This window comes from Phascolarctos cinereus, unplaced genomic scaffold, assembly GCF_003287225.1.
Source record: "Phascolarctos cinereus isolate Bilbo 61053 unplaced genomic scaffold, phaCin_HiC Scaffold_2;HRSCAF=192, whole genome shotgun sequence".
In the NCBI taxonomy this organism is placed as follows: Eukaryota; Metazoa; Chordata; class Mammalia; order Diprotodontia; family Phascolarctidae; genus Phascolarctos; species Phascolarctos cinereus.
The window spans coordinates 55,791,975-55,804,662 of NW_027555625.1; the positions used below are offsets into that span (position 1 = coordinate 55,791,975).

The 12,688-nt window shown below is 41.4% G+C and overlaps 1 protein-coding gene across 5 annotated transcripts in view; it reads left to right on the forward strand.

Annotated features, from left to right (window-relative positions):
- Nucleotides 1–893: 893 nt before the first annotated feature.
- Nucleotides 894–12,688, forward strand: part of MTHFSD (methenyltetrahydrofolate synthetase domain containing) — a 79,024-nt gene continuing 67,229 nt past the window's right edge. For all 5 annotated transcript variants that reach the window (XM_020989226.2, XM_020989228.2, XM_020989225.2 and 2 more), the window contains exons 1-2: nt 894–992; nt 4,516–4,619. In XM_020989226.2, coding sequence (XP_020844885.1) covers nt 965–992; nt 4,516–4,619 — 132 coding nt within the window. In that variant the 5' untranslated portion in view covers nt 894–964. The remainder of the gene's footprint in view (nt 993–4,515; nt 4,620–12,688) is intronic.

The window sequence follows — 12,688 nt, forward strand, 5'->3', positions numbered from 1 at the left end:
TGGGAGACATTGGCACAGGACCATTCAGCATGGTGTCCGCACATCAAAGAAGGTGTACTTTCTGAGCAAAGCAGAATTGCAATAGCTCAAAAGAAATATGAGATGTGCAAATTTAGAGACATCTCCACTCCAAATGTTCATATGAACTATTTGTGCCTGACCCGTTCTTATTGGTCTGATCAGCCACCTTGGACACATTGTACCTTGACTCCAACATAGTGATGTCATTTTGGTCCTCTTCAAGAATGAAGGACAACAACTATCCCTCTATGTAATTATCAATCTATTTATCAATCTATGTATCTGTCCATCTAATCCATCTAGCCGTTTATCTCATCCATCTAATCTCTATCTTATCTATTTAATATGTCATTTTTCTTACTCATTTATTCATCTTATCTATCTACATAGCTATCAATGCTATTATCTATCAATCTATTTATCTAGCTATCTGTAGACCTAGCTAACGCATCCATCATCTATTCATTTATCTTAGTCATCTAGCCTCTATTTTATATATTTTATCTCTATCATCTTCCTACCCAATCTCATCTATTAATTATATGCCTGACTGTCTATGTGTCGATGTATCTCTGCATCTATGTATACTATCATATGTACCTATATATCCACCTATCCATCATCTATCTTTTCCTATTCTAGCCTAACCATCTGGGTAAGCATTTTTTCATCGCCCTCTGCTGGAGAACTCCGTTTCTTCCTTCCCCTGCACTAAAACTAGACCGAAAGGTGGCACTCACGGGCAGGCTACTATTCAGCCCGAGCGTCCTTATGATTTTTGTCCTTTGTGGGCTTCTGTACAGGGCGCGAGCGGTTTGTCCTTTTCTCTCCGCCCTTCTTTGAGTCTGCGCATTAAAGAGGCGCCGGGGCGCGTGACGTTATCGAGCGCGCCGAGCCTAGAGCCCCGCCCTTCCCCGGCCGTCGCGCCACTGACTAGGCAGCCATGGAGCCGGCTTTGCGGCTGGGAGCGGGTAGGGGGCCTGTGGGCAGGGGGCGGGCGAAGGCTGGGGACGAGAGTGAGAATGAGGGCGCCCGGGTCCGCGGCGTGGGTCTGGAGGCCGGGCCTGAGCTGTGCCCACTTCCCTGAGCCATCGTTTCTTCTCGGAAGGGCGGGGTGGGGGTGGGGGCGGGGAAACATGCTCGGTCTTATAATGATTAATAACAAAAGCGAGTAAATAGCGCTTTGCAGACACCTCCTCTGACCCTCACAGTGACCGTGGGAGGGAGGTACTCGTGTCTCTATTTTACAGATGGGGAAACTGAGGCAGAGGTTAAGTGACTCTCCCGGGGTGACAGCGATGGAGATGTGGAGGGAGGGGCAATACGCAGACATCCTCGCTCTTCTTAGCCTGCCCCCACCCCCCATTGTCCCTGTGCTCCCCATAAAGGACTCCCCTGTGAGGTCTGCTCGGCCCCTAGGCCCATTAGGTTCGTTAAGGGGATCCCAGGGGCAGCCATCTGTCGACCCTGACTCTTACTATAGGTCCCGACCCACCCCCCTGCTGCTTCCACCCCATACTGCACGCAAGCAGTGCATCCTGTCACAGGCCGAGCGTGGGAAGGGAGCTTAAAGGCCATACTGGTGCCAATTCTCAGATTTGCAGAAGGCTTACGTGATTCTCCCAAGGTCACACAGCAAGTAAATGGTTACCACCCATGATGTTTTCCCAATTGTTCAGTATTTTCTCCTTTTTTCAAGTGTCTTGAGAATTAATCCCATAATAATTTGAATTGTACCACTTGCAACATGGATTTCCTTTGTGTATACTTGTCTGGTCCAGCCAGCCTTCCTATGTCCCTCTTCTTTACTGTCATTTATGCTTCTTCACATATGTTCATTGAGGCCTGACATGTTAGAATCCAGTTAGAGTAGTTCATTATAGAGAAAGTCTAGTGTATAATCCCAGTGAAAGAAGTATCTCCTATAGAACATAAGGGCTTCCATATTCTTTTTTCTGTTGTTTATTGGATCCACCTCCCAAATACTGTAGAACATCCTAAATCAATTTCATAACCCCTCAGAGGAGTTCATCATAATAATCCATACAGGAAAATAAATGGATAATGCCCGTTATATGGACATTAGTAAATATGGGTACAATAAGTACAAATGGTGCCTGGTTTCCAAAGAGATCTCCATACAGCTCCCCATTCTACACTTACCTCTGCCTCTTTCAACACAGTCAGCCCAAGGTACATAGTCTACTCTCCTCCAGCACTGATGTATCTAGCAGTTCCTCCTTTTCCCTTTCACTTTTAGTCTGGTAAAACCTATAGACCCTTTCTCAGAATAATGTTTTGTTTTTTTAAATCATAATCGAAGGGAGTGCTACATTTGAGGTAGAGATTAGGAAAAATAACTATGTGATATATTTTCCCATTCAAGTTCATGGACCCCCTGAAATCTGTCTGATATATGCCTGATGTAGACTGTATGCAATTAAATGTGGACAGCTTATTGAGCTGGCCCATTGTCAAGACACTGCCAATGGATAGAGTCGAGTCCAACATTTGGTTAATAGGAAAGCATTTGGGAAGGTGTATAGCTCTTAGGACATTCCTGTGTTTCTCCTGGAAACAACCACCACCACCAAAAAACCCCACATCTTTTTAACCCAAGTATTCTTACCTTGGTAAAATGTTAAAGCACTGCTAGTGATAGGACAGCACAACCTCCAGAAAATCAAAACTGCAAGTAGCCCAAAGACCATTCAGTAATGTGTATTGTAGCAGTGAATGGGTCATAAATATTAGCAACAGTGACTTGCAAGAGAATGTTGTAAAAGATCATTCAGAAGATGTGTAATTGGAAAAGGAAGCGGACCCCTCAGATAGAGTGCAGGTTAACAGCAGGCCTTCATCGTGTTGGGAGGACCTCAGTGGATGAAGTGCATCTGGTCGACATTATGGCAGAGTACCCACTTCTATGAAATTGTGCATCTATAGAAACAGCTAGGTGGTGCAAGGGGATAGGGCACTGAACATAAAGTCAGGAAGACCTGAATTCAAATCCAGCCTTCTAACTTATGGAAAAGATCGTGGGAAATCATCCAAAACAATCATAAGCCATTTATGTTAGAGATGGTGCTGTGGAATACTTCCTCCTTTGTAGCAGATCACAACCCTTTTATCTTCTCATCCTGGGTGATTCTTGGCATAGATTTATTAGCTCCTTTAAATAAATACTCTAGAGTGGACTCATCCAATGTGTATGAAAGAAATGGAACACATACAGAGAAATATTAACAAGTACAAATTAATCATAACTATATCAATAATGAAACTATTAAAAAGATGTCTCAGAACTTGTATACGCAAAGTATCTTACCTTGGAAGATGATGGTTTACTTACTTAGGTAGTGCTGTCACATGTCTTTAGAATCAACCATTATGGATATCGTATGAATTATAAATAAAACTTAGTGACATTATAGGGGAACTTTTTTTCTGGCCCCCAAAAGGATTTACCTACTTTATTCACCCTTTGTATTTACCAGCCTTGTCTCCAAATGACCTCTGTCTATTTTGAAAAATCAAATTTCTCCTCAGAGGATGGGTATTTGCCACCATTGAGGATGTTCAGGAAAATGTAGTACAGACTCAGAAAGCAATTTCAGCTGAGGAGTCTAGAAACTGTTTTGAGTATTGGCAACACTGGAATAAATGCATAGTTTCCTAGAGGTAACTTTTTAAAAGAGTACAACTGTAGTTTGGTTATGTAAGTTCTGCCATTAAAAAAAGTCATTATCACCTCAAGAGGATTGAAGATTGCAATTAATGTAGTGATCATTGTCAGATAGAGTTCACTTGGGAAGACTTCCTGAGAAGGTAAGTTTCAGAGTAGTGCTTGAAAGGGAGCAGAGCAGGCATGTGTTTTGTCAAAGAGAATAGCAAAAGTCATTCTCATCACCAGGATATATTTGAAGATAATGTGGGTAACTTGAGGTGAAGGGATATCCCTTACATTATTTCAGCTTGAAGCCACATTAGATAGGAGGACCCACTAAACTCTAAATATTCATTTGTTCACTGTTGAACAATCCAGTCCCCAGGGAGAGATGATATGGTGATATGCTGCCCATATCACTGTGAGATAAACTAGTGTCTTAAGTACTTGCTTTGGTTTTGAATCAGATTTAATAGAACAATGTTTTAGTGTAAGAAGCTGCTACAGGAAGCCTGTCCCAATCACTGTTAATTCTAGTGCCTTTCTTCTGTTAATTATTTCCTGTTTATCCCATTATATAGCTTGTTTGTATCTTGTCTCCCCTGTTAGATTATGTTTCTTGAGGACAGGGTCTATCTTTTGCCTCTTTTTTGTACCTCTAACACTTAGCACAATGCCTGGCACCTACTAGGCACTTAATAAATGTTTATTGATTGATTGACTATAGTGTATTAAAGGCTTATATGGTAGTCTTTGACCATCTGTAACATGGGATTCCTAATGATTTATTTGACAGTTAATTCAAACCTCTTTTGTTAATGTTTTAGGTGTCTCCAAACAAGAAATTCGTGAAAAGATTTGGGATTATATGGAAGCACAAAATATAGCTGATTTTCCGAGGCCTGTCCATCATAGGATTCCTAATTTCAAGGTAGTTAAGCCTTCCTAGAATATTGAAAACAAACACAACACATTCCTGAATGAGTAACATTAGTATTACTGTTACTTTGTCTCTTCCTGGCGGATTAGAATTCAGTGAACATTTGGTAGCATTGTAAAATTAAAACCTTATGTCTGTAGAGCATTTATGTTTACTGACATCTCTTATCATGTTACTTAACTTTCATTTGCAGTGACTAATCATTGTATATCTATGAGCACAGCTGGGCAGGTCCTGCATATAAGGTTCAGCTAAAGCTGCCGCTTACTATTTGATAGCAAATAAGATGTTGGTCCTGGCTAGGAGCATGTTGTTATTGTTCATGATGCCATTTTCACAAAGTTGGCCTTACTCAGGAAATTCATGGAAAAATGTCCTGTCAAGATAAAGCCCAGCAAGGGGCTCCTTTGAAAAGCTAAGAGTGATTTGTCTGACCTTAACTACTGGATTGTAAATCCTTGAGAGCAGGGAAAGTCGCTTACTACTCTTCAGTCCTCCTGAGCAAAGTAACTAGCACACAGCAGAAGCTCAATAAGTCTTTGTTGAATGGACATTATTGCTGAATTTATTATTCTGAGCCTCAGTTTACAACTGCAAAATATTTTTAGAAATAAGAATGTATCAGGGAAAACCAAAGCAACAACAAAGTTCTTACTTCACACAATCCCATGAGAAAGGGACTGTGATCATCCACATTCTACCAATGAGTTAACTAAGGCTGTGAGAGATTAAATGATTTGCTTATAGTCGCATAGACCTAAGAAGTGGCTGAGGCAGGATTCAAATCCAGTTCTCCTAACTCCCAGCTCAGTCCTCTTTTCACTAGGCCATACTGCCCTCGCAAGGGAAAATGTGGTATTTGGATCAGAAATGTTTATTGTTGTTCTTGTAGTGCTGTGGGAAAACAAAGTTTTTAACCTGATCCAATCTGGTAATTTGTTAGTGCTAAATAGAAGAGTAGGAAAAGTTGAGTTCAAGGAAGAAGGAAGGAGTCCTAACTGAAATCCTTCAGTCTGCTTGTTTTCAGAGGGAAAGAATCATCATTTTCTTTGACCAGGCTGATGCCTTTTTATGTGTCAGGATCCAAGAGGAGGGATGAATGTGGTTTTGGGTATTAGAGTGAAGTTTTTGTTTTGTTGTTTTTGTTAGAAGCTGAGATCTGAAGAGTTTGTTTTGTACAAGTTAGGCTAAAACAAGCTCTCTTGGATAAAACCACTGGCTCTCTAGACTAAGTAACTTTCTGGGCCAGTTGCAAAAGATTGCTGATTTATTTTACTACTGTTTTAATTCCCATGAAAAGAAAGTAGACTACCTAAAAGGGGAAGTGATCTAAAAAACTGAACCTGTTTTAAAAGTTGAGGTATGTTATTAAAATAAATTACAGGAAGAGATTGCTAAGTTATCAAGGCCATTTTTTTTCCCCTTAAATTAAAGCTTGGGTTTCCCCATCTCACCCAGACTGGAAGTGTATGGCTACTCATGGGCCCTGTCCTGACTTTGAGACTGTACAGGGCCTTTGACTTGCTCCATTTCCAGCCGGAGTTGGTTCAGGCCTCCTTTGGCAACGTGGTGCCACCCAGTGCCAGGGGCTTGTTCTGTGGATGCCAGACTTGGTGCTGACACCCAGTCATCTTAGAATTCCCACAAGACCTGATTGCTTCTGCCTCCCTAGTATCTGCAATTACAAGCCTATGCCACCATGCCTAGCTATGCTATTGTTTGTTTTTTCCCCCAAAGTGGTTTTTTTCTGCCTCTTCCCCATTAGATCTTCACCACTGTACTGAGATCCTCTTTAAGAAACACTTAAAGCGTAAGGTGTTCCATTAAATTTAATGTAGCATTATCATTATTGTGTGGTTTTTATATTTTAGGGGCAATATAAGAAAATTGCCATATTATGCCCTACTTATCTGAAGCCAGAATTCTTATGTTAGTCATCTCTATAACATAACTGTGATCCCAGAAAAAAAAAAAGAAAAAAGACCTTGAAAAGGCAAATAGCTCTCATATGTGCCCCATGTACACTTTGGGGTGAAAATAGAGTCATTTATACTTGCTTGTGGCAAACGCCTACTTCAGTGATTCAAAGATCTGAGACTATTGGCTATGTGAACATTTCCCCTCCTCATGCAATTTATAACCTGTCTATACAGCTTAATAGCTCTGGGGACGCCCAAGTTAAAATGCAAACATCTGTGTAAGGAGGGGAGCATGGGCATAAAACCATTGCCAGTAGTTACTTACTATGTCCTAATTCCTCAACTATTACTCAGTGTCAAGACATCCTTTCAGTGCCAGTCATTGTGATTTGATGGTCATAAGAGAGCTGGCCCCTAGCTATTTGTGACAGTGTGTGTCCAGAGTGTAATACAGAGAATATGGAGAAGAGTGTGGATGGAGCATTAGCATGCATGTAGTTAGTGGATGCATGATGTAGTAGTGTGAGTCCAAGGGCAAGAGAGAATTTCATTTTGTTGATTGGAGGGGGAAGGAGGTGGAAGAAAAAATTGGTGTTTAGGTGGTGGTCCTTGGCAGTTTAAGGGCATGTCAGATGTGGATGCCTTGAAGTTTGTGGCAAAGTATAGCTGTGAATCCTCAGAGAAGTGGGTTTTTTTGATTTGTTGAGTATGGGGGCAACACATAGTGGAATTACCCTAGACTATGCAGGTAGCTTGTGTCCCTGGAGTTGTAGTGCTCTTCTGAAGAAACAGTTCCAGAGTCTGGAGTCAGAGGACTTGGGTTTAAATTATACCTCTCACATTTAACAGCCTGCTTCATGTTGGTGAAGTCACTTATGTTCTTTGGGCCTTCAGTGTCCTCATTTGTAAAATGAGGGGACTAGACTGAGTTATCTCTGAGGTCCCTCTTAGCTCTAGCTCTGTGACATACACTCCTAAGATGATCAGCATGGTCCTGAGCTCCTACAAGTCTCTGCATGGGAAAGTAATTCAGGAGAGAATTTTGAGAAGTGAGCACATCCATAGGCATGCTGTGGTCTTCAGGAGCTGTCCCCCTGCAGGTGATGAACATTTCTAAACAGAGCTGGGCCAGGCCTTGTGGGTCACTGGGCCGTACTCTAAGCCTTTCTGGTTTGACCTGGTACAGCCTCTGAGCAGCCAGGGTTATCTCTGGGCCACAGGGAAGTATGGCGTTACCAGGCAGTAGACAGGAGGCTACATGTCAGCTGATGTTTGAGGAAGGAAGAGCTTCCAGGTATGAGGAGCGTAGCCTGGGACTAGTAATGTAGGGACCAACAGGGCCTGTAGTGACATGTTCAAAATAAGGACTCTGTGTCATCAAGACATGTTACATTTTTTTCCAAGGAGATTTTTCAAGGAGAGTTATTAGGTAGCAGGATCACAAATCTGGACCCATAAAGGATCTTAGAGGGCCTCTCATTTTACAGGTGAGGAGGTGGAGACCCAGGGAGGTGAGGTGACTTGCCCAAGGTCATACAAGTAGTAAATAGCAAAGCCAAGATTCAAACTCAGGTCCCATGATGCAAGTTTAATGCTCTTTTCACTATACCACACTACCTCCCCAGTATCTGTTGTGATAAAATAAAATATATCAGTTTGTTCTTCAGTCATTTGGTTGTGTCCAACTCTTTGTGACCCTGTGGACCATAGCATGCCAGATCTTTCTGTCCTCCATTATCTGTCAAAGTCTAAATATATGAGTAAATTTAATCAAAAAAACAAAACAAAACATTTTTTAAAAAATAGTAAGGTAGACTTCTGGGTCATGTGAGCAACAAGATGGAGGACTAGACATTTTTTCCTGATCCTTATGACCTATCACACACCTTCAGAATAGAAATCATACACCAAAAATGGAGACACTTCAGCCATCTCTACAGTGTAGGACACCCAGAATCCAAAAGAAGGTTAAAAAAAAGCCCTCACTGTCCCTGAGTCCACTTAACACCCATCCTTCCCTGACCTCCCATGCTGCCTGCAGTAAAGTTTCACTAACAGATACAGGGATATAACATATAGGCTTACAATAAAACCCACCCACCACTACCCCCCTTCTTTCCAGTACCATAGAGACCCCAGCTCTAGGCTGTGGAAGTTTACCTGGGCCACTTAAGCCAGCATGGTGGCAACACTTTAGGAGCAAAAACCTACCAGGGGTCACAACCCTGTGGTACCAGTGCTACAAAGCTCTGAAATGCTGGTGCTGAGCCAGAGAACTGAGAAATAGAGGGAGTGGGGGAGGTCACCATGACCAGACACTGGGTGTTTTGGGGGTGGAGAAGGGGAAAAGGGTGGTTGTACAGCACTTGACTAAGCCTGAGAGAAAGAGCATAGCATCCAATTGGGGCCAGTTCTGTCTATCTAAAAGTCACTTGGGGCAGAGGCCTAGACTGTTGAACTGTGAATTGTCCCGAATGGGAAAAGGCTGAGACACTTTGAAATCCAGCTCCCAAAGAAACCATCATGAAAGAGGAGGGAATGAGAAAACAGATTGGAGGAAGGGGAATGGGGAGGGGGGACTGAAATTACCAAAGATCTCAGGAAGCAGATAAATCAATAGGGAAAACATTAACAACAGAAGGAACTATGGCCTCCAGATCTAGTAAATGAGTTCAAGCATAAAGATAGGTAAAGAGGAAATTATCCCTATTTGCTGATGCTAGGATGATTTACTTGGAAAATCCTAGGGAATCTACAAAATTACTAATTGAGGCAATAGCTTCAGTAAAGTTGCAGGCTACAAAATACTCAAAAATCAACTGCATTTTTATATAATAACAAAGCACATGAAGCAGTATTAGAAATCTTATTCCAAATAACTACAAAATGCGTAAAACGTTTGAGGATCGACCTGCCAAAGCACACAAAAGACTTATAGATTCAATTACAAAATGTTCCTTAAAGAAAAAAAACAATTGGGAGCAAGGCCAAGATGGTAGAGTAAAAGCAGTGACCTGCTCGAGCTCTCCCCCAAACCCTTCCAAATAACTATAAAAAATGGCTCTAAACAAATTCCAGAGCAGCAGAACCCACAAAAAGAGAGTGAAACAAATTTCTAGCCTAAGACAACCTGGATGGTTGATTGGAAAGATCTGTTGCGCCAGGCTGAGAGAGAGAGGATCATAGTTCAGCATGGTGCACAGGCAAAGATCGGCCTCAGAGAACCTGGAGCAGGCCTTAGCAGGTTGAATCACTAGCAGCTGTGGTGGTTTCCAGACTTCTCAACCCACAAACACCAAAGACAGCTTAGAGGGTCACTAGGAAAGGTCTATCTGACCACAGTGAGAGAGGATCTCAGTGCTGGCATAACCCCCGGGCGGTGGCTGCTTCTGGAGCTCTCAACCCACAGGTAGAGGGGCAATTGGTGGCTGATCAAAGGGTGATTGCAGGGGTCTCACTGCTGGTGCAGGATTCTCTTGCTTTGCCTGTGCTTGGATCTGGGTCACAGTTCTGGGTGGTGATCTTGGGGCAAGAAGGAGAGCTGGAGTGGTGGAGCTTGTGGTGGTGGTGGAGAAGAGGAAATCCTCCTCATAGTTCCAAGGCAGAAAACAGTGCTTGTGGTAACTCATAGAACAGAGCACAGGCCAGGAAAGGAGGAAACACCTCAACCCTTATCATACCACCTTGGAAAAACTGAAAATTTACAGGTCCCTAGAAGTATCTCTGAAAACAGCTGCACAAAACCCTCGAAGCTTGGAACAGTACATTCTCCACACTGGAAGCAGACCCTTACCTTAACAAAGAGTTTAAAACTCAAGAAATTATCTGGGATCATGAGCAAACAAAGTTGCAAAAAAGTCAGATCATAGAATCTTTCTTTGGTGACAAAGAAGATCAAAACATGCAACCAGAAGAAGACAACAGAGTCAAAACTCCTACGTCCAAAGCCTCCAAGAAAAATAAGAATCAGTCCCAAGCCATGGAAGAGCTGAAAAAGGATTTTGAGAAGCAAGTAAGAGAAGTAGAGGAAAAACTGGGAAGAGAAATGAGAGTGATGCAAGAAAATCATGAAAAGCTAGTCAACAGCTTGCTAAAGGAGACCCCAAAAAATACTGAAGAAAATAACACCTTAAAAAATACTCTAACCCAAATGGCAAAAGAGGTCCAAAAAGCCAATGAAAAGAATGCCTTAAAAAGCAGAATTGGCCAAATGGAAAAGGAAGTCCAAAAGCTCACTGAAGAAAATACTTCCTTAAAAATTAGAATGGAGCAATTAGAAGCTAGTGACTTGATGAGAAATCAAGACATTGTAAAGCAAAAGTAAAAGAATGAAAAAATAGAAGACATTGTGAAATATGTCATTGGAAAAACAACTGACCTGGAAAATAAATCCAGGAGAGATAATTTAAAAATTATTAGACTATCTGAAAGCCATCAAAAAAAAGAGCCTAGACATCATCTTTTAAGAAATTATCAAGGAAAACTGCCCTGATATTCTAGAACCAGTGGGCAAAATAGAAATTGAAACCAATCCACCAATCACCTGAAAGAGATCCCCAAAGGAAAACTCCTAGGAATACTGTAGCCAAATTCTCAGGTCAAGGAGAAAATATTGCAAGCAGCCAGAAAGAAACAATTCAAGTATTGTGGAAACACAATCAGGATAACACAGCTTTAGCAGCTTCTACATTACAGGACCAGAGGGCATGAAATATGATATTCTGGAGGTCAAAGGAGATAGGATTGCAGCCAAGAATCACCTATCCAGCAAAACTGAGTATAATCCTTCCGGACAAAAAATGGATGTTCAGTAAAATAGGGGATTTTCAAGCATTCTTGATGAAAAGACCAGAGCTGAATAGAAAATTTGACTTTCAAATAAAATACTCAAGAGAAACACAAAGACGTAAACAGGAAAGAGAAATCATAAGGGACTTATTAAGGTTGAACTGTTTATATTCCTATGTGGGAAAGATGATATTTGTAACTCATGAGACCTTTGTCAGTATTAGGGTAATTGGAGGAAAAAAATTATGTGTATGTATGTATAGATAGAGGACACAGGGTGAGTTGAAGATGAAGGGGTGATATCTGGAGAATAAAATTAAGGGGAGAAGGAGAAAGGGAGAGGTAGAATGAGGTAAATTATCTCACATAAAACAGGCAAGGCTTTTACAGTGAAGGGGAAGTGGGGGAAGGTGAGAGAGAATGAGTGAAACTTATTCTTATCGGATTTGACTTAAGGAGGGAATATCATACATGTTCAATTGGGTATGGAAAGCTATCTTACCCTACAGGAAAATAGGAGGGAAGGGGATTAAAGAGCAGGGGGATGATAGAGAGGAGGGCAGATTGAGGGAGGGGGTAATGAGAAGCAAACACTTCTGAGAAGGGACAGGGTCAAAAGAGAGAATAAAATAAATGGGGGGTGGGATAGGATGAAAGGAAATATAGTTAGTTTTTCACAACATTACTATGGAAGTGTTTTGCATGACTATGCATGTATAACCTGTATCAAGTTGCTTGCCTTCTCAATGAGGGTGGGTGGGAAGGGAGGAAGGGAGAAAATTTGGAACCCAAAGTTTTAAAAACAAATGTTAAAAATTGTTTTCACATGCAACTGGGAAATAAGATATACAGGCAGTGGGGTATAGAAATCTATCCTGCCCTACAGGAAAATAAAAGGGGAAAGGGGGAAAGAAAAGGGGGAGCGGTGATAGAAGGGAGGGCAGATTAGGGGAAGGGGTATTCAAAATGCACACCATCTTGGGGTGAGGGAGGGGTGAGATGGGGAGAAAATTTGGAACTCAAAATCTTGTGGAAGTGAATGTTGAAAACTAAATAAATGTAAAGAAAAAAACAATTTAAATAGCTAGGGGAATATTCAGTGCTCACAGCTAGGCCATGCCAATATAATAAAAATGACAATACTACCAAAATTAATCTATACTTTTAAAGCTGTATCAATCAAATTATCAAAGGGGCACCTTACAGAATTTGATAAAAATAGCAACAGTTCATTTGGGGGAACAAAAGATCTAGAATATCAAGAGAAATGAAGTAAGGGGAATAGTGTTTCACACTTCAAACTATTGTACAAAGCCACAGTCATCAATACCATCTGGTGTTGCTAGATATTAT